Genomic DNA, 22,615 nt, shown 5'->3' on the forward strand with positions numbered 1-22,615 from the left:
GATCAGCGGCCCATTGGTTATTTTCTTGATTGACACTGGGCTAGCCCAATCACACCTTTAATGTGAAGTATAGAAATATACTCTTTCAAGTATAGAAATTAGTACAAAACTAATTATGAAAGTTTCCTTTATTTTTCAGTGCATTTGTTTTACAATATATGGCTATTACTATCATGGGATTAATATTATAACTATTATTATGTAGTAGTAATGTAGACAGACACTGTAACTAAAATAATTTTTCTTTGTTTAATTTGCACCAGATTGATAAATTTAACATTAAAAAGCACAATATATATATATATATATATAAGTTGATTGGATTGGATTTTTTGCTGCCGCATCCTTCTCACCTTTTTTACCCCTGACCTGTTTTCATGCCTGTTACTAGCTAAAATATCAGTCTGCCCTGATTTTAATTATCAAATTATTGCACAGAATATATCATTGGTCAAGAATATTTCTACTCTGAATATTTGTTAGATGTTGATATAATACCAGTATGACACACGTGATCATACAGCCTAAGGGGCATTTTCACATTCCACTGCTCTGCTTTTCCATTGTTTTCCATTCATGTAAATGTGCTAAATAGACGTCTTGGACTGTTGTGCTCACATAGCAAGCAAAACGTCTCGGTTACGTATGGTAACCCTCGTTCCCTGAGTGAGGGAACGGAGATGTCATGTCTTTAGGAGTTACCAACGAATTGGGATCACGCTAGGGAGACCAATTGCCTTAAGCGTACTGCTTGCAACTCTAGGCAGTTGATGTGTCAATGCAGTTGGGGCCCCTTCCACAGACCCAAAACTGCATGCCCGTTGTACGTGGCCCCCCAGCCGTTGGCAGAGGCATCTGTGAAAACCACAGCATGCCTGGACACCTGGACTAAGGGCACTCCAGCCCGTACAAACGCTGGGTCTGACCAAGGGCTGAAGGTTTGGCGACAGTGCAGGGTGATATTCACCCGGAACGTGCCGCTCTGCCACGCCCATCTCGGGACTCGATTGTGAAGCCAGCGCTGAAGCGGTCTCATATGGAGCAGACCGAGCGGCGTTACTGCGGCTGCCATATGCCCCAGGAGCCTCTGAAACTGTTTCAGTGGGACCGCTGTCCTGCCTTGAAAGGACTTGAGGCAGTTGAGCACTGACTGGACGCGCTCCTTCGTGAGGCGCGTGGTCTGACCGACCGAGTCCAACTCCATACCGAGATAAGAGATCCTCTGCGTTGGCAGAGTTTGCTCTTGTCCCAGTTGACCTGAAGCCCCAACTGGCTGAGATGTCGAAGCACCATGTCCCTGTGTTTCGCACAACAGATCCTGCGAGTGAGCTATTATGAGCCACGAGAATGCGAACGCCATGTTCTCTCATTGGAACAATGGCCACCTCCGCGACTTTCGTGAAGACACGGGGTGACAGGGCCAGGCCGAAGGGCCTTGCAGAAGCGACCTTGTACTGATATGCTCGACCCAACGTAGAAACGGTAGAAACGGTCTGTGTCGAGGAAGAATCGAGACATGAAAGTACGCGTCCTTCAGGTCGATCGCTGCAAACCAATCCTGGGGACGGATGCATTCGAAGACGCGTTTCTGCGTCAACATTTTGAACGGGAGCTTGTGCAGGGCCCGATTCAAAACTCGCAAGTCCAGGACTGGCCGTAACCCACCGCCTTTCTTGGGTACAATGAAGTATGGGCTGTAAAACCCTGACCTCATCTCGGCTGGAGGGACTGGCTCGATCGCGTCCTTCGCCAGGAGGACGTCGATCTTCTTCCTCAGGACAGGGGCATCGCAGCTCCGCACATGGGTGAAGCTGAACTTGGGAGGCCGCCGGGTAAATTTTTTCATGATTCTTTGATGAATAAAAAAATCAAAAGAACAGCATTTATTTGAAACATAAATCTTTTGTAACATTACATGTTTTAAGGTCATTTTTGCGCGAGTTTGTGTGTGTGCTCACATCTCATATGAGTATGTGCGGAGAGTTCCGCGCGTCTTGTGTGTTTAGAGTTCACGTGTATGTGCGCAAGCGACTTTAGGTGTGTCGTTGTGCATTTCATATGTATTTGTTTGAGCACTGATTGTTGACGAGTTAACCCCTTAGGTATCGAAATCTGGTACCGAAAAACTAGTCATTTTTCGATACTCGATAGTATCGAGGCAATTCGGTCGGTACCTAAAAAGTATCGAACTCGGTAGGGGTGTGACGATAACCGCATCACCGCAGTATTGCGTTAATGAGATGCTTACCGCGGTGTGAGGTCATCACCGCACTTTTTTTTTTTTTTTTGCTGAAAGTTACAGGAGTGCATATGGTGTGTGATATGAACTATAAACACATTAATATTTGCTTATAATTTACTGTATTCTGCGAGTCCCATGTTCAAGGACTTCTGGAGAAAAAAAAAAAACGCTTCCTGCGCAGTCCGTTAAACATATGGGGGATTTATTTTTTGTGTGTGTCTGATTATTATTAATTAACTGCTAGGTTTCAGTACTTGTGATGTTTACAGATAATGTTCAATTAAATACAAACACAGGCATAAAAGACAAGCATAACGTAAACAGTTGGAGTTAGATTTTAATTGCAAGTAGCGATCACTCTTATGTGGTATAGGCAATAACAGTTGACGGCGCTAGCCGAATGACATTATTCAAAAAATAGCCACGAATCTAATGTCTAAGCCAAATACTGTGTCGCCTTTGAGGCAGGTGACAATTAAGGGGAAGCCGGTGAATTTGGACAAGGCAATATGCCGTATTTGTCGCACAAAAGTATCCGTCTCGCGAGGAAATACCACTAACTTAAGACCACATCTTAGAAAAATTAACCATCCTGTGGCGTTTGCTGGACTTAAATGCAGCACACCTACCTTAGGTCGGCGACACACTGGCTGCGTGGCGTGTCCGTTTTTATTTCGGCTCCCATGTTAACAGGTTAGAGCTTGCACACTGCCTGCGTGAGACGCGCGTCTCAGTTGCGGCACGAGCCGCGTGGAAAACGCGTGCATGCTAGAAATAGAACCAACGCCTATTTTTCACGCAAGCCTGTTGGAAGCGTTTCCTGGCAAAATAGAATAGGAAAAGATGTTTGTATGTCATTATGACATGAATACATATTAATAAATTACATTTTGATGTTTGAAAGTTTAGGTTTTGACATAAACACAGATATAACCGCCAAACCGCGAGATTTGTTGCTTCTTTACCGCGGTAAGAAAAAATCCCATACCGTCACAGCCCTAGAACTCGGTACCCAGCCCTATTCCTTACTAACAGGCATGAAAACTCCTCACCTTTCGGCGAAATTCGCCGTTTTAAAACCAAAATGGGTCACCTACGTGATTTGTACAGATCCGATGAGAAAATATTTATGGGGTGGGAGGGGGGGGGTCGTGGCCAGCATTTACCCGCTATATCTCTATAGTTACCATAAACTTAGCAGCTTTAAAAAACCAATCATCATTCCTAATGCCGAAACCTGACAGCCAATCCGAGTCAGAGTAGGGCAGAATTGTTTTCAAAGTCTTTAACACCGCGAGTCTGATGACACACTGCCGAACAAAGAACCGCACGTCGGAAAGCAAGCCTGAGGTAAGTTAGCTTACAATGTTAACTGTCCTGTCAGATACAGAGAGCGATGTTGCATGTCATTATTTTTAATTTTGACATAGAAGAGGGCGGGATAATATCGCGAGCGGGCGCCGTGAGCGCTGAGCGAGCAGGAACGAGTAGTGAGTAACTCGATAAAGACGACTGTTGTCGTCGAAAAAGATGGATAATGCAAAAAAGCTGTCGGGGGCTAAACATAGAAAAAGAAAGAGAGGAAAGGAGATGGCATGTCAATTGATGCAACAGCAGCTAAATAAGTGGATGGTGAAAGGCAACAGGTAGGATTTTGTTTTGTGTGACGTCCAGGCATGTAGGCTAATGCCATCGGGACTACCGGGAGATCCCCGGTGGGCTGACGTGTTTTTTTGGGCCGATACATCTCATACTTTTTTGTTTCGTTTTTTGTCTTAACGGCCCATAAAACTCGTACATCGGCGGCCCATTCGTTTTGTTTTGCTTAATTGGCAGCGCTGGGTTAGTGCGTAATTAGTGTGTAATGCATTGGTCAATAAAAAGTCAGCGTTAGTTTTTTTTTTCTGACACCCCATGAAACACGTAGATCAGCGGCCCATTGGTTATTTTCTTGATTGACACTGGGCTAGCCCAATCACACCTTTAATGTGAAGTATAGAAATATACTCTTTCAAGTATAGAAATTAGTACAAAACTAATTATGAAAGTTTCCTTTATTTTTCAGTGCATTTGTTTTACAATATATGGCTATTACTATCATGGGATTAATATTATAACTATTATTATGTAGTAGTAATGTAGACAGACACTGTAACTAAAATAATTTTTCTTTGTTTAATTTGCACCAGATTGATAAATTTAACATTAAAAAGCACAATATATATATATATATATATAAGTTGATTGGATTGGATTTTTTGCTGCCGCATCCTTCTCACCTTTTTTACCCCTGACCTGTTTTCATGCCTGTTACTAGCTAAAATATCAGTCTGCCCTGATTTTAATTATCAAATTATTGCACAGAATATATCATTGGTCAAGAATATTTCTACTCTGAATATTTGTTAGATGTTGATATAATACCAGTATGACACACGTGATCATACAGCCTAAGGGGCATTTTCACATTCCACTGCTCTGCTTTTCCATTGTTTTCCATTCATGTAAATGTGCTAAATAGACGTCTTGGACTGTTGTGCTCACATAGCAAGCAAAACGTCTCGGTTACGTATGGTAACCCTCGTTCCCTGAGTGAGGGAACGGAGATGTCATGTCTTTAGGAGTTACCAACGAATTGGGATCACGCTAGGGAGACCAATTGCCTTAAGCGTACTGCTTGCAACTCTAGGCAGTTGATGTGTCAATGCAGTTGGGGCCCCTTCCACAGACCCAAAACTGCATGCCCGTTGTACGTGGCCCCCCAGCCGTTGGCAGAGGCATCTGTGAAAACCACAGCATGCCTGGACACCTGGACTAAGGGCACTCCAGCCCGTACAAACGCTGGGTCTGACCAAGGGCTGAAGGTTTGGCGACAGTGCAGGGTGATATTCACCCGGAACGTGCCGCTCTGCCACGCCCATCTCGGGACTCGATTGTGAAGCCAGCGCTGAAGCGGTCTCATATGGAGCAGACCGAGCGGCGTTACTGCGGCTGCCATATGCCCCAGGAGCCTCTGAAACTGTTTCAGTGGGACCGCTGTCCTGCCTTGAAAGGACTTGAGGCAGTTGAGCACTGACTGGACGCGCTCCTTCGTGAGGCGCGTGGTCTGACCGACCGAGTCCAACTCCATACCGAGATAAGAGATCCTCTGCGTTGGCAGAGTTTGCTCTTGTCCCAGTTGACCTGAAGCCCCAACTGGCTGAGATGTCGAAGCACCATGTCCCTGTGTTTCGCACAACAGATCCTGCGAGTGAGCTATTATGAGCCACGAGAATGCGAACGCCATGTTCTCTCATTGGAACAATGGCCACCTCCGCGACTTTCGTGAAGACACGGGGTGACAGGGCCAGGCCGAAGGGCCTTGCAGAAGCGACCTTGTACTGATATGCTCGACCCAACGTAGAAACGGTAGAAACGGTCTGTGTCGAGGAAGAATCGAGACATGAAAGTACGCGTCCTTCAGGTCGATCGCTGCAAACCAATCCTGGGGACGGATGCATTCGAAGACGCGTTTCTGCGTCAACATTTTGAACGGGAGCTTGTGCAGGGCCCGATTCAAAACTCGCAAGTCCAGGACTGGCCGTAACCCACCGCCTTTCTTGGGTACAATGAAGTATGGGCTGTAAAACCCTGACCTCATCTCGGCTGGAGGGACTGGCTCGATCGCGTCCTTCGCCAGGAGGACGTCGATCTTCTTCCTCAGGACAGGGGCATCGCAGCTCCGCACATGGGTGAAGCTGAACTTGGGAGGCCGCCGGGCAAATTGAATTGCATAGCTGGTACGGGTGAGCCACCGGTACGGCCTCGGAAGTGCTAGCCAGGCTTCGAAAGACCGTACCAGCGAGCCCACCTGGACCACTGGCGTACCCGCGGTGGGGTAGCGAGGTGGAAGGTAGGGACGCGACTCCGGAGGCATTGCAGCGGCCGAGAGTGGGGTCTGGGTGTGCGGCGCAACACCAACCTGCTTCCACCAGGGGGCAGACGGCAGGGAAGGCCCGGAGGCGTTCAGCTGCTCGCTGCCCAGTGGCAAAGGAAGGAGGGGAAACAAGGAGCGAGGCCCAGGGGTGTCGAGTCCAGGTTTTCGAACCTCCTTGCCAAACGGGAGATGAGAGTGATGAGGCCGGGGCGGCGTCACTGCCATCTGAGTGCTGGGGCGAGGGGAATGAGAGCGGCGAGGTGACGAGCCCTCGGTGACGAGCAGCCGGAGGAGCAGCCGCTAAAGGCTGAGCAGCCGCAGCCTGTCTCCGGGGCATGATGTTTAATCATCTCCGACTGCTTCTGAGCGGCGGACAACTGTTGGGCGTAGCTCTCCACCGTGTCGTCGAAGAGGCCACCCTGGGAAATTGGGGAGTTCAGAACCTACTCTTGTCCAACTCCCTCATATCGGCCAGGGTAAGCCAAAGGTGTCGCTCCTGGACCACAAGCGCCACGGCATGCAGGGCAGAAGCAGCTTATCCATACGCACGGTAAGCCTTACCGGTTAGCCCGGAAGAGAACCTACATGCGTGGGAGGGGAGCGTGGGGTTACCCCGCCAGGTGGACGCGGCCTTAAGACACAATTGCATCGCAATCGACCGTTCCACTTGGGGGATGCGGGAGGAGGGAGTCGACCTGTGTCTGGCCGCCAGAGGGGCCGTCCACGATCTCGTCGCTTCCTCATGCACTTCCGAAAAGAAAGAAACCAATCGTCGAGCCGCGAGGGTTCGGGACACGGTGGAGGGTTCCACACAAGCCCGACACTCGCGGCCACCTGGGCAAGCATAGCAGCCACTTCCGGGTCAGGCTCGGAGGGGGCAACGCAGCCGGGTCGTCATCCCCAGAAGATGACAGCTCTCCCTCCGATGCAGCGATCAACATCTGGTCCTCCGGCGGAGCCCCGAAGGAAACGACTGGGACCACACGAGATGGCCCAGCGGTCTCCTGCGGGGGCTCCAATGGCAGCGATGCAGAGGAGCGAGGGGCCCGTGGGGGTCTTTCACCCGGCGGGTCATTCCTCACTTTAATCCTCAGACCACCAATGGGATTAGCCGAAGTAGCCTTTTTCTGGAGTGAACCAGAAGAAGAACTAGATCGGGGAATCTCCCTCGTTTGAGGGTTCTCAGTCTTGATCTCAGCATCGTGAAGTAACAGCCGTTACGATAGCGTGAAGTAACAGCCGTTACTCGGGAGACGTAACACCAACACAGAGAGGTCTCGAAACAGCAGACTTGTTGAGCTTGTAGAATCACTATTCCAAATGCTCTTTCACTCAGAGGACACAACCAGTCGGCTCCGAAGCAGAAAGTGATTTGTGTATGCTCGCGCTTCCGCTTTTTACCCGCACTGGCAGGCAGGACACAGAATGCAAATCCTGCATGCCAATGTCCATTGGCTCGTTTTAGTTTTAATCGAAGGCAATTGGTCTCCCTAGCATGATCCCAATTCGTTGGTAACTCCTACCGACGTGACGTAGGAGTGACCGGACGAAAGGGAACAAACCATTCTTAAAATGCAGCGTTTAAGTTAAAAGAAGTTCAGCTTTTTAAAACTAGATTCTCTGTGTAAATGGCCCCTAAAACTCATTACATTTTCTGAGATTTTAACTAGGATAACCTCATTATATTTTCTGAGATTGTAACAGAGGTGTTTGTGTTGCACATCATACAGTAGAATCCATTTATTTTAATTTTAGGAGAAAACTGGATAATTAAGCTTTTTTTATGCTTTTTTGTTTGACCAAACTGTACTTTTTTGAGTAAAAAAAAAAAGAAGCCAATGTCTGTGCATTTTTTTTGTGCATGAAATTATAGCTATAATACATACATTTGTACATTACATTTGTACATTATATTAGAAAATGTATTTAAGTATAAATCTAAATGATCAATACCTATATAAATGATAAATTATCACATAATATGTGTATTTGTGTAATGTTCTGTGACCTTACAAAACCATGTTTAATATATTTGTTCATTTTGATGTGTGCATTGGTGAATTGCAGCTTTTCTGAAGTACACTTTGATGCTTTTACTTAAGAGTGACTGGATCAGAAGCCGCTGTTGTGCTATCGGTCTCCCCTCCCCCCCCCCCCCCCCCCACTCCACAGCCTACCACGGAAATGTTTGTAGCATTTTTCACAACTGCCATGAGGACTAACTGGTGTTAAAAAAAGGTTGTATGACCCATTAAGGAGTTCACAAATGCTCCGTCAGTCAGAGTGACCTAAATCCCCTTAGTTTGCTATGACCAGTCCATCTCTGATGGTCAGACATCCCAACACCACCCACAGTGAACTCGTCATGTTGAACTCTCAGTTCCTGAGTGTCTAGAATGATCAGCCAATGTCCAGGAGGCAGTTGGTGGGTGGAATTGTCTCAGTTTCCCCATTATTCCTCACGTGACTGACCGTAGATCTCAGCATATGTTTGTTAAACTGGGTTAAGGGTGTCTGTTACTGGGTCTCTACTGCGAGACAGCACAGAAGAAAAGCAAACATTAAGAAAACTATGAACAATATAGTAATAAAAGTTAACGGCCCTTTTTATGACCTGCTGTGATTCAGCTTTGGATAGTCTGTCATTGTTGTCTCTGTGCATTTATAATCTCTATTTGTCATCTGTAATTCTAGGCTTAGTTGTTTCATTTTACAGGAAATAGAAGTATTTTCTGTAATTAAATGTTTTTTTTTGGTATTTTCCAGGAATCATTTGTGTTCTTGTTCAATAATGTGACAACATTGAACATGGTTTTCTTTTTTTTCTCTTTTTTTTCTCCCATTGGAGTACTTGCACAACTACTTCTGCGTTCTAGTTAGTACATATCGGGAGTTTCCGGTTAGAGCGTTCAGTGCACCTACATAAATGAGAATGCAGATTATCACTATGTTTTATGGCTGCCAATTGATTAAAACAATGAATAATGATCTCTGTATTAATTATCTTTTGAGCTCGCTGAAATGTTCCTATAAATATATTTTCTTTCCAACTGTGCATTCTGAATAAGAAATAGGCTAAATATATTTATCCACTAAGCTGCAGCAGCCCTATATGCTGGTCTTCTCATTAACAGTTTTTTTTCTCTTTCTGACATTTCATACCTGTAGGGTTTACATTTTTAAATGAAATTGACTATAAAAGAATTGCTTGTGTGCGCTGGTGTTTATTCCAGTCTTTTTAAATAGTTGAATGAATGAATGCTCGGGAGGTGCCTGTGACGATGTTAAATAGGCTAGGCTATTTAATCAGTAACGCATACAGCGTAGAGGAGAATGACAGTCAACTACTTTGAATATTGTAACATTTTGGGCATAAACATGTAAATAGTGAAAAGATTGACATGACACAGAATGATTAAAATATTTAATACAAATAAATAAATGTTCGTGGTTCGTACTGATGTTATTCATCTGTTCTCATACACTTCAGCGTCACTAGTTTAGACGAACACTGACACCCTGTGGTGAAATAATGCCGTATTTTTAACACCCGCTGCTTTCTCAGATCGGCTTGGGTTGGATTAAAACTCCCGATAAGTTTGGAAAATTCTGCACACAGTAAAAATTGCCAAATATTTTAATCTTATTGCGGACATTCATTTTAGTTGGCGTTTGTTCAACTCATTGACCATCGCACATTGAAAGTAAACATAACCGGAAATAAGTGATTTCCTATTTCCAAACGAAAGTGCGTCACGAAGCTCAGTGCAAGTGGTCCATTTGGGACTCATTACTCATTGAAAAAGGAAGAGATCGGCTGGATCGTATTGCTAGCAGTAATGATTTGTATAACTATTAAACTCAGAGCACAAAATACTAGACTCAAAACGCAAACTGAACAACCGGGAACACATGATGAGAACGACAAATAAATGAAAGAGAAACAGAGCTTAAATACACAGGGCAAACCAATCTAGGAAATAGAGAGCAGGTGCAACTGATAATCAAACGATGTAAAACCATGGAAACAAACTGAACTGAAACCCACCCAAAACAGACAATAAACTAGTTCACAAGTAACATTTAATCTTTTAAAACAATTTTATGTTCTGTCTCTGTTCTGTAAGTGATGCACCAAAATGATTTTTTTTACTTAAACATTTAATTTAGCCAAAAATTGGCATCCACACTGCTGACATGTTTACCTGCTGTAGCTTATCCTCCTTGTGTGTACGAAATAGATGACAGTTACAGTTTTTTACAATCGCTATGACAGTTTTTTCAATACATTTAACAAGTTTTCGAAACTCTTAACGCACCAACACACTGGCTCACACAGCTAAAACACACAATTGGCAAAACGGTTAATTTCATGCTCAAAATCACACATTGTAAACTAAACTCCAACACTAATTTTCAAAATACAATAATACACTAATACAATACACAATGTCTACCAAAACACTGAAAACATGTTTCAAAATCAAATAATTATTCAAAACACTAACACATGTTCTCTTCCAACAGGAACATTTAGAAAAAACACTATCATCAGCTGAAATTACAGAAACTGCATTATTTTATGTGTCAGGTCTGCCCTAATACAATAGACAGTATATTGTATTGATCATAGATTGTGTTTTGCACTGTAGTTTCTTTTGAAGCCTCTCTACATTTTTGTTTTGTTGGGTTTAGTAAATGCATGCATTTTGTTTCTTTTGCTGCAGAAATTCAATACAAAAAATGAATGACCATCTCAGAGTAGCTTTATAGAATGTACAGTTTATGGAAAAAAAAGACAGAGACAGAATTGCTGCAGTAAAGACTTTATTTGCAAAAGGACATTACTGCAAGATATACAAACAGAAAAAGCACCGGAATAATAATAATAAAAACAAAGTAATCTTCTAATCTGCCCGGTCTTCTGCATTTGGCCACATGTTCTCATCCACATCACACCTGATATCTTCTCTGGCAAGGCATCGTGGGAAGAATTTTTTTGCATGCCTTATCCACCCCTGGCAGTGTTCAGCTGTGATGTCTTGGCATGCAGCATCCATTGCATCCAGGAGGGACATTTGGTCATGTGGACGATGGTCAAAAACCTTCCATCTCCAGGCTGAGAAAAACTCCTCAATGGGGTTGAGGAAAGGGGAGTAAGGGGCAAGGAAATGGGACATCATCCTTGGATGGGCGTCAAATCAGGCTGTGACTGCACGGGAATGGTGGAATGCCACATTGTCCCATGTGATCACATATATTGGCAAGTGGTCTCCCACCTGTCCCCTTTCTACCTCTGGCACCAGTCTTTCGTGCAGGTCTTCTAAAAACAGGAGAAGGCGGTCGGTGTTGTAGGGGCAAATCTCACATTTATGCAGGAGTGCACCATTGTTGGAGATTTCGGCGCACATGGTGATGTTGGCTCCTCTCTGGCCCGGCACGGTAACTGTGGCCCTTTTGCCAATTATGTTTCTCCCACGGCGACGCCTTTTCGCCAAGTTGAAGCCAGCCTCGTCAACATAGATAATTTCATGTGGGACTTGATTGGCCTCCAACTCCATGACTCTCTGAACGTAATTAGACACAGTGTATGTAAATGCTGTGCTGTACTGTATATCTACTGTATGTCCTAATGTACTCCAGGTTTATAGAGTAGTTTACTGCAAAACACACTGTGTATAGTACAGTAATGACTGTATTGCATAACCTTACCTGGACGTATTGCTGACGGAGTTCTTTGATGCGCTCACTGTTCCTTTCAAAAGGAACTTTGTATAGCTGTTTCATTCGGACTCTGTGTTTAGCTAGAGTCCGAGAAATGGATGTTATGCTGATTGCTGCAATGTTCCCAAAGACAAGGTTGTCCTCTATAACTCTGGACTGAATGTCCTTCAGTTTTATTTCTTTGTCAGCAATCACCATGTTGACAATAGCAAGTTCCTGTTCTTCACTCAGGAGCTTTCCTCTGCCCCCTGAGGGAGGTAGAAGTTGAATCCTTAGAGGGACAAAATACAGTTACTAAAGACTAAAGGCATACAGTCACTCTAATACTGTAAATGGTAATATTACAGTATTTACACTTTGCTGTAGGAGAAGCAATATCCTACCTGTTGGTTTCTCTGAAAATACGGACAATGGATGCCACTGTGTCCCGGCTGAGATTTGGCTGTACTCGTTCACCAGCCTCTCTGTATATATGATAGCCCGTGGTTTATGACATGGTCAATGATAGTAGCTCTTATTTGATCAGTTACCCTAGCTCTGGTCCTTCTTTGAGCGCCACCACGCATTCTAACTCCTCTCCCTCTACCTTGCCCCACTCCTCTTGCCCCACCCTCTCCCTGCCTTCCAAAAGTATTTTGGCCAAAAATTATGTTTCGGCTGAATATTTTTGGTTTGAATGTTGGTGCTTCTCTACTTCATATGTGTTTCAATTTAAGTTATGTGGAAAATGAATGTTGTAGGCTACTCTATTGTGACACCAAATGCTGAGTTCTGAGAAAAAATTATTATATAATTATTAGAATGAAATATTACAATATCATGATTTTATGAGAGGGATGTATTGAGTACCTTAATATGCAATCTAAAATTATTTTTTAGCTTTAGTGTGAAGATGTGGACAATAATTTTTAGGGTGATTGGAATATTTCCTGCATTTAATCTCATTACTGTGTTATGTTAATATCGGAACAAACTGAATGATTATTATGTAGAGCCGATTGCAACATTTTGAAAACCTAAAGAAAACAAAGCAAGTGAAATTGTTGAGGATGAATGCAGCTGTCTGAAAATGCTGTGCTGAGCAGAGATCGAGGGGGCGCATTACAGAAAGATCATAACTTTAGAATCCTATCTTATCTGTTTGGTAAGCATGGCAATTTCAGTTAGGACCTCATTTAGGACAAAAGCTATTACAAAATGACATTTCTTAAATGGATAATCTTATCTTAACTACAGATAGGAAAAGGGTATTACAGAAGCATCTTAACTCCACAAAAAATCCTAAAAACTGTCTTAACTTTAGGACAACCCCAATGGTGTCCTAACTTCAAAATTATTTGAAAGCCAACTATAAAAATCACACAATAATAGCCCTGTCTGAGAATGACATCGCATTAATGATATAAGATGAAGAACAGCGATGTTTGATGGTGGAAAGACTCAGTGAACACCCAAATGATGTGCTGCACTTTGACAACAAAACTCTGACAAATAATTACAGACTCCTAATAAAAGGATTAGGCTTTGCCTTTTCTACCAAGCTTATCAAAACTTCACTTAATGAAAAGCACCACTTATTTTGTTTCTCCATTCTCCAGTTTTCCCATTTTACTTCATAGCAGCTGTTTGCGTGTCATTGGTTGCTTGGTAACAGAACTGAGAGTTGATTACCAAACTCTTAGATTTCCTAACTATAGATAAGATGAGATTTTGTAAGATAGGATAAGAATCCTAAATCAAGATAAAATCAAGATTTGCTTCTTTAATACGAATTTGTGAAAAATCCTAAATTAACTTGTCAGATCTCTTAACGTAAGATGGAAAGTTTCTGTAATACTTGATAAACACTTCACAGTATTTGGTCTTCTAGTGAAGAGGAACAGCACAACAGCAGAGATATTCAGGCACACAGGAATCTGTGCCCACAGAACTCTTTAGAATGCGCCGTATGTTTGACACATCCCCCAGAAATATTTAGGTCAAACTGTTTATGTTTTAAGCACACTTCAGAGTGTGGTACAACCAGATGTATTTTCCATGGTTAAAGTTTTCTCCGAAATCAGCACCAAATCAGTCCACAGATTTATATTTTATTTTATTTAAACAAATGTGTGTTTGTTTAAGTGTAAGTCTGTGGTGCACTCAGACCACAAATCCAGCTGCATTGCTGTAGCAGACATTCACTGGTGGGTCGTTCTGAGGTGGTAGGAAATGTTTCCGGTTGGTCCAGTTGCCAATATCCTGTCAGTCAGCCTCTCTCTGGGGAAAGAATCTTCATTAATATGTCATTGTGACTGTCATACTCTATTAAGATCAGCTGTGCTTAATAACGTCCTGCCCTGAGGCTGCAGTCCAGCTGCCATAGCGTTCAGTGACCTTCACTTTCAATCTTTGAGTCCTGACCTACAGTAGCGTAGGTGGAGTCAAGAAATAACGTAGACATGGATGTTTTTCTGACACCATGAGGTAGTTTCCGTGTTGATATAAATTTCAAACACTCTACTGTTGCTTACAGTTTCACTGACTGAAATACACTTTTACAACTGTTTGAGTGACCTGTGGAAGACTGGTGCATGTTGGAGAAAACATTTTACACTATATGCTATTTTTGCAGTTTTGTTTAGTTACACTAGTACAGAGGACAGAAATAGAACCGCTTTAAATAACACCCCAGTGTACATTGGGCCATTAACTGATAACAAAAGAAAGAAGAAACATAACTCTTTAAATAAAATAATATTAAATGTGATTCTGGTCCTTTTATTTCTTTTCTCTTTGGGGAGGATACTATTATGGGGAGGATTCTTTTATTTTTCGAGTAAAAACTATTTTAATGTAAAAGTTGACTTCAAAACATTCAAAAGTTTGGACGATATTTTTTTCATATTAAATGTTAAAGTCTATTATGCTCACTAAGGCTGCATTTATTTGATCAAAAATACAGTAAAAAGTAATATTGTGAAATATTATTACGATTGAAAACGTTTTTTTTTTTCTATTTTAATACGTTTTAAAATGGTATTTTATTTATATGGTGGCAAAGCTGAATGGTACTGGTAAGTAACTATATGGTAAGCTTACAGTTAACCAGTTGTCAGTTTTTTGTTTATCATTTATACATTATACTCTTACATTTAAGTTCCAGGCATTTTTCAATGATATAAAAAATCTCGTTTACATGTGATACTTTGCCTCTGATTTTGACTGTCTGCTAAACCATGAATAAGTAAACAGGACATGGGCAGCTTATCCATTGGTCTAATGGTGAAAGTCCCTTCCGCTGCATAATGTAGCTCACACTGGCAGCAGCAGATCAGTCCAGGCTGTTGTGATAATGCTCCACTGACACTAATGACTCTACTGGCCTTTGGGCCGCTAGAAATAATGGCCAGTGTTTGTCACACCAGCCTCACTTTACAAGCCTATGTTGATTTTTGTTGTGCCTTAGTAATGTTTCACTGAAGGACAACTATGGAAAGATAATGCAGGTAGTTTGAAAAGCAAGAGGATTTTGGTATTTTTAAAAGCAAAGTTGTTAGTTGATATTCTGTGTGTTAGACAAGTATATGTTTTAGTGTTAAGAAATGCTCATGTAAATTACACAAGACTTTAAAATCCTCTGTTGCACAAAGACACCACATGGTCACGTCTGGGAAAGTAAAGTTTGAGTAAGACTGCTTGCTTTTGTACAAATTATTTTTTTGTGTGTTATGAAAAACACTCAAGAGGCTCAAATAGGGACACTCGTAAAACAAACGAGATCAAAATCGTACTTTTAAATATTTTAACTACTTTTTTTAATGCACGTTCTTATTCTTATTGTAATTTATCACCCACCCTAATCAGCAGACAGTCAGTTATCATGCGTTTGAACAGATTTGATTCATTAAAAAGGCACGAGAAGCATCCATGGGATGTCAGCATGAAATTAAAACTTGCCTTATTGTGAATGATTCATTGATGCATATTATTCCAAAGAAAAAAAAAGTGTTTATAATCTTCAATCAAAATGTAATTGTTTACCTGCTCCACCTCTGAAACAACCCTCCTTTTTGGCTGTCTTAAAGCATTCCTTTTACTTAAACCCTTCCCCTCCCATCCACCTGACTTCAATCTTGTAACAACCGCTTTTCACAATACAATCTATTCCAGATTGATATAATCCTGTTGTAAATTTTTAACATAACGGACTCACATCATCACTTGAATATCATCAGTAAAGTTCAAAAGAAGATTCAAATCACTGTGCTTGAGATTATGATTGCTCTTGCGGTGAGTGGCGTGGCGACATTCCAGGGAAAAGATTTTTAGGAAAGGCCAAAAATAAACCTAGTGCATTTCTTTCAGCAATTCCTAGAAATCTATTGTTTTTCACTGTTACCCCCCTGCCTCTTTTATATACTCTGTGTGATCTTTACTAGGGATTTCAGACCTTTACTTGACTCATTTCACACGATCTTTTATTTCATGTTTTATGCATATCCATACAGAATGGTAGTATCTCCTGTCTAATCTCTTTTCCCTTCTCCTCTCTCCATGCCCCAGGCAGTTTGGAAGTGTGGGTGATATTCAGAGTAAATTCTTAGTTTAGCTCAACTATGTGACTGTTGGCCCAGTCTATTGTTGAAATGTGTAAAGGGGGCAAATTCACTTTGGATAGTTCACCCAAAAATGAAAATTAGCCCATGATTTACTCACCCTCAAGTCATCCTAGGTGTATATGACATTTTTCTTTCAGACGAATGCAATCTGAGTTATATAAAAAAATGTCCTGGCTCTTCCAAGCTTTATAATTTCTGTTTTGAAGTCCATAAACGTGCATTTATCCCTCATAAAAGTTAACTCCGGGGGGTTAATAAAGGCCTTTTGTAGCGAAGCGATGAGTTTGTGTAAGAAAAATATTCAGATTTAACATGTTACAAAGTAAAAATCTTGTTTCCGGCCAAACGGCCATGCGTCTAAAGCGCAACTTACGCAACTTGTGACGACGAAGTAGCGTAGTGCGTCATGGCGTAGCGTAAATATCAGCAGTACATCGCATTATTCACTTAAGTTGCGCTTAGACTTAAGTCGAATCCGTATGTTTGTTTGCCCGGAAGCTAGTTATTTTACTTTATAAAGTTTTAAATGTGGATATTTTTCTTATAAAAACACATCACTTCGCTTCAGAAGGCCTTTATTAACCCACCGGAGCCGTGTGGTGTTCATTTAACTCTCTCTCCTCTCTCCACCTATAGCTGGTGTGTAGTGAGCGCACTGGCGCCGTTGTACTGTGGCTGCCGTCACATCATCCAAGTGGATGCTGCACACTGGTGGTGGTTGAAGAGAGACCCCCTGATATGATTGTAAAAGCGCTTTGGGTGTACAGTAGTACATATGAAAGCGCTATATAAATGCCTCATTCTATTCTATTCTAAGATGGATGGATGCACTTTTATGGACTTAAAAACAGAAATAGCCATTCACTGCCATTATAAAGCTTGGAAGAGCCAGGACATTTTTTTTTATATAACTCCGACTGTATTCGTCTGAAAGAAGAATGTCATATACACCTAGGATGAATTGAGGGTGAGTAAATCATGGGCTAAATTTCATTTTTAGGTGAACTATCCCTTTAACTGCCACTTTTGAAGCTGTATTTTAGCACATAAACCTCTGCATCTTATTCAGTGACCACCTGCAGTCCAGTTTAAACCAGTCACTATGTCCTGGTATAGTGCCGCCCAATGCATATTTAGATTAAATCATTGTTATTTCAACACACTCCTACTTTGTAAATTAGGCTTATTAGATTGCTGCTTATTCACGAAACTCAACCCTATTTGCCTGGTGTTATTACCACCCACGGAAAGCAGATGGTATATTCAATTAAATTTAACCCTGTAAAGCCTGACATTTAAAAAAAAAAAAGTAAAAAAATAAATAAATTGTCCAGTGAGTGTTCATTTTGAAATATTAGTTACAATATAAAAGTCATTCTTACATTTACCTTACAGAAATCAATAAAGATTTCACAGCAAAAAGACACATGTACCATGACCTGCAAGTGGACATTTAGTGCAATTATACCGTTTATTTGATAAAAATGTGAAATTAGCATATCAAAAATTATAAAGTAGGCTTTATAGGGTTAAAAGAGATGTTTGTTTTTCATTTTCAATAATTAAATGGAGAAGAGTGTTACATGTATGACCAGGCCTATAACCAGACGGGGGTATAGTAGAGAGCACTTTGTCAAGTCAAGTCACCTTTATTTATATAGCGCTTTTCACAAAACAGATTGTTTCAAAGCAGCTTTACATTGATAACAGGAAAATAATGCAACAAAGTTTGTTTCTAGAAGAAAATATCGTAATAGTCCAGCTTAAGTAAGTTCAGTGATGGTTAATTTTTGTTGTAAAAAAGTTATTAATTTAGTTCATTTATATATATATATATATATACAGTGAGGAAAATAAGTATTTGAACACCCTGCTATTTTGCAAGTTCTCCCACTTGGAAATCATGGAGGGGTCTGAAATTGTCATCGTAGGTGCATGTCCACTGTGAGAGACATAATAAAAATAATAAAAAAATCCAGAAATCACAATATATGATTTTTTAACTATTTATTTGTATGATACAGCTGCAAATAAGTATTTGAACACCTGTCTATCAGCTAGAATTCTGACCCTCAAAGACCTGTTAGTCTGCCTTTAAAATGTCCACCTCCACTCCATTTATTATCCTAAATTAGATGCACCTGTTTGAGGTCGTTAGCTGCATAAAGACACCTGTCCACCCCATACAATCAGTAAGAATCCAACTACTAACATGGCCAAGACCAAAGAGCTGTCCAAAGACACTAGAGACAAAATTGTACACCTCCACAAGGCTGGAAAGGGCTACGGGGAAATTGCCAAGCAGCTTGGTGAAAAAAGGTCCACTGTTGGAGCAATCATTAGAAAATGGAAGAAGCTAAACATGACTGTCAATCTCCCTCGGACTGGGGCTCCATGCAAGATCTCACCTCGTGGGGTCTCAATGATCCTAAGAAAGGTGAGAAATCAGCCCAGAACTTCACGGGAGGAGCTGGTCAATGACCTGAAAAGAGCTGGGACCACCGTTTCCAAGGTTACTGTTGGTAATACACTAAGACGTCATGGTTTGAAATCATGCATGGCACGGAAGGTTCCCCTGCTTAAACCAGCACATGTCAAGGCCCGTCTTAAGTTTGCCAATGACCATTTGGATGATCCAGAGGAGTCATGGGAGAAAGTCATGTGGTCAGATGAGACCAAAATATAACTTTTTGGTCATAATTCCACTAAACGTGTTTGGAGGAAGAAGAATGATGAGTACCATCCCAAGAACACCATCCCTACTGTGAAGCATGGGGGTGGTAGCATCCCCCTCCATGACCCCTCCATGATTTCTAAGTGGGAGAACTTGCAAAATAGCAGGGTGTTCAAATACTTATTTTCCTCACTGTATATATATATATATATATATATATATATATATATATATATACACACTCACCTAAAGGATTATTAGGAACACCATACTAATACTGTGTTTGACCCCCTTTCGCCTTCAGAACTGCCTTAATTCTACGTGGCATTGATTCAACAAGGAGCTGAAAGCATTCTTTAGAAATGTTGGCCCATATTGATAGGATAGCATCTTGCAGTTGATGGAGATTTGTGGGATGCACATCCAGGGCACGAAGCTCCCGTTCCACCACATCCCAAAGATTCTCTATTGGGTTGAGATCTGGTGACTGTGGGGGCCATTTTAGTACAGTGAACTCATTGTCATGTTCAAGAAACCAATTTGAAATAATTTGAGCTTTGTGACATGGTGCATTATCCTGCTGGAAGTAGCCATCAGAGGATGGGTACATGGTGGTCATAAAGGGATGGACATGGTCAGAAACAATGCTCAGGTAGGCTGTGGCATTTAAACGATGCCCAATTGGCACTAAGGGGCCTAAAGTGTGCCAAGAAAACATCACCCACACCATTACACCACCACCACCAGCCTGCACAGTGGTAACAAGGCATGATGGATCCCTGTTCTCATTCTGTTTACGCCAAATTCTGACTCTACCATCTGAATGTCTCAACAGAAATCGAGACTCATCAGACCAGGCAACATTTTTCCAGTCTTCAACTGTCTAATTTTGGTGAGCTCGTGCAAATTGTAGCCTCTTTTTCCTATTTGTAGTGGAGATGAGTGGTACCCGGTGGGGTCTTCTGCTGTTGTAGCCCATCCGCCTCAAGGTTGTGCGTGTTGTGGCTTCACAAATGCTTTGCTGCATACTTCGGTTGTAACGAGTGGTTATTTCAGTCAAAGTTGCTCTTCTATCAGCTTGAATCAGTCGGCCCATTCTCCTCTGACCTCTAGCATCAACAAGGCATTTTCGCCCACAGGACTGTCGCATACTGGATGTTTTTCCCTTTTCACACCATTCTTTGTAAACCCTAGAAATGGTTGTGCGTGAAAATCCCAGTAACTGAGCAGATTGTGAAATACTGACATATTCTGACATTCAGTTTGGAGTTCAGGAGATTGTCTTGACCAGGACCACACCCCTAAATGCATTGAAGCAACTGCCATGTGATTGGTTGATTAGATAATTGCATTAATGAGAAATTGAACAGGTGTTCCTAATAATCCTATGGTGGCTGGTGTCTCTATTTTCACGTTCCGTGTAATAGAATCACCAATAACTAGGACACTTTCAACAGGATTCTCAGTGGGTGCGTCACTGAGTTGGGAGAACCTGTTTGATGTTCTAATCGGAACGGAAGAGCTGTGTTTTGTCCCACGACTATGCCTTCTCACAGACACCCAGTTGCCCTGCTGCAAGGGCTCTATAGCCGGAACCGAACAATGTACAGAGTAAAATAGTTTATTTTATCCCTCTATTGAGACTCATTCATTATTTTAATGGATCCTTGCTGAATGAAAGTATCAGTTTCTTTAAAAAAAGACCCCAAGCATTTGATTGGTTGTGTAAATATAATAGTTGGCTTAATTATAATAAACAGAATAATAATCAAAACTACTATTAATTTGATGGGGCCAGTAAGGGACTTAGATAAAGGGAAGGGGGACGCAGGCCCAAAAAAAGGTTGAGAACCACTGTTATACAGGGTCAAGAAAATTCAAATGCACACACCATTAGGGAGCTGATTGTTGTCTCTATATATGTAGATAGAAAATGGCAAGTTACATTTGCTGACAACCAACAATGGCACTTCACAGTGTATTATATAATGCTGAAATTTTTTGTCTAATTTAATGAATCCCGAAAGGCAATGTTCATAATCTGACCTGGCTGAATTTCCAGCATCATCACTCCTAAAACAAATGAGACCAGACTTTTTTGTGTTTGGCTGGCTGTCAGTTGATGGTCTGTCAGAATCTTCCTCTCAAAGCCAAGACAAAGTGTATTGTGAAAAAGACAGGAGTAATGTTCAGTGTGCATTATGAAGGTACTTAGCATATGAAATTAAGCGGTGTGCTTAGTGGTGCACGATATATCGGCCGCCGATATAATATCGGCCGATATGGTCATTTTTTTACTCATCGGTATCGTTCCGATGTCAAAATATGGCCGATGTGAACAGGCCGATATTTGACGTGTGAAGTTGAAGATGAAGTTGACCATGCTGACTCGATCTTAGCAGTAGTGAATGTGCCTGAGATAAATACACATTTCATACAGATGACATAAGCAGAGAACAGTCTGTTTTTTTTTCTTTTTGAATTGTTCTGTTTAAAAATAGACATTTCAAGCTTTCTATATATGTCTCCGGTCTGTGAGGCAGGTAGATTTCGGTTCATTTATGAGACGCGCTCCACTCCCTGATTAAATATTTTCTACTATACTTCTTATTTAATTCAATCCAGGCAATTGGTTGATGAAACATTTATCAAAATTAAGATACAATTAATACAAAACTAAATTAAATTTAAAGACAGGCTTTTTGTGCTTTCTGTTTGAGGTCTCTGTGAAAGTTTTAAAGCAGTGGCGCTTTCAGAGCGCTCACGTCAACTGTCCCGTCCGTAACATTGTAAACGCAGTCCAGTGCGACTTATGTTTTTTTCCTCTTCATGACACATTTTTGACTGATCGTTTTTTGACTCGTAAATATTTGAATATATTGCTTGATATTTCATACCCGTTCGAATTAGATTTTTCTCAAAAGTGACAGCACGTGTGATTTGTGGATTACTGATAAGCGCGTGGAGAAACAGGCGTTTATTGATTCATTCTCAGTGTTGAGAAACGTAGCCTTCATGTGTTACGTTATTGTATTAATAATAACTAAAGTAGCCTACCTAATTATGTTACATATTTATTTTGTATGAAAACTAGCGCGTTCGTTACTTATGGATTAAAAAGTAGGCTACCGTTGTATCAGTGCTGCGCGAGCTCTCGCTCTCACAAACACGGACGCGCGTGCGCACACACAGAGAGAGAAGATAATTGTAAAATGAAAAATTGACGGGCTAAGTTTAAATTTTGTTCTTGCTTGTTTTTTTTCTGTCAAAATATCAGAAAGTATTTTGTATTATCCTCCGTGTTTTTAAAATTTGTTAAATGACGGACGTTTTACTGTTAACACAGCCCATGTCGGAATTGTCTTATAGCCTAGGCTACTTGTTATTATTTTTAGAATGATTCGTTATGCTATTATTGGACTCCTGTCTATTCATTGTCAACTGTTTTCTATAAATAT

General features: G+C 41.4%; 2 protein-coding genes across 2 annotated transcripts in view; one reads left to right on the plus strand and one right to left on the minus strand.

The window, feature by feature from the left end:
• Positions 1 to 22,615, plus strand: part of zswim7 (zinc finger, SWIM-type containing 7) — a 46,800-nt gene that overhangs the window by 17,071 nt on the left and 7,114 nt on the right. The gene's annotated exons all lie outside the window — the stretch shown is intronic.
• On the minus strand, positions 10,969 to 12,274 carry LOC309499958 (uncharacterized protein). Its single transcript, XM_082171529.1, has 3 exons — positions 12,266 to 12,274; positions 11,871 to 12,153; positions 10,969 to 11,725 (listed from the first exon to the last, which is right to left on the minus strand). The coding sequence occupies exons 2-3, from the start codon at positions 12,078 to 12,080 to the stop codon at positions 11,360 to 11,362; spliced, it is 576 nt and encodes a 191-aa protein (XP_082027655.1). The 5' UTR covers positions 12,081 to 12,153; positions 12,266 to 12,274; the 3' UTR covers positions 10,969 to 11,359.

This window comes from Leuciscus leuciscus (assembly GCF_965113295.1).
Source record: "Leuciscus leuciscus genome assembly, chromosome: 5".
In the NCBI taxonomy this organism is placed as follows: domain Eukaryota; kingdom Metazoa; phylum Chordata; class Actinopteri; order Cypriniformes; family Leuciscidae; genus Leuciscus; species Leuciscus leuciscus.

Bases quoted from the DNA above. Each gene is read 5' to 3' on its own strand.
- LOC309499958 (XM_082171529.1), bottom strand. From the start codon at position 12,080: ATGGTGATTGCTGACAAAGAAATAAAACTGAAGGACATTCAGTCCAGA. The intron at 11,726-11,870 runs GTAAGGTTATGC...AATTACGTTCAG, and splicing joins TCCGTCAGCAATACGTCCAG to AGAGTCATGGAGTTGGAGGC.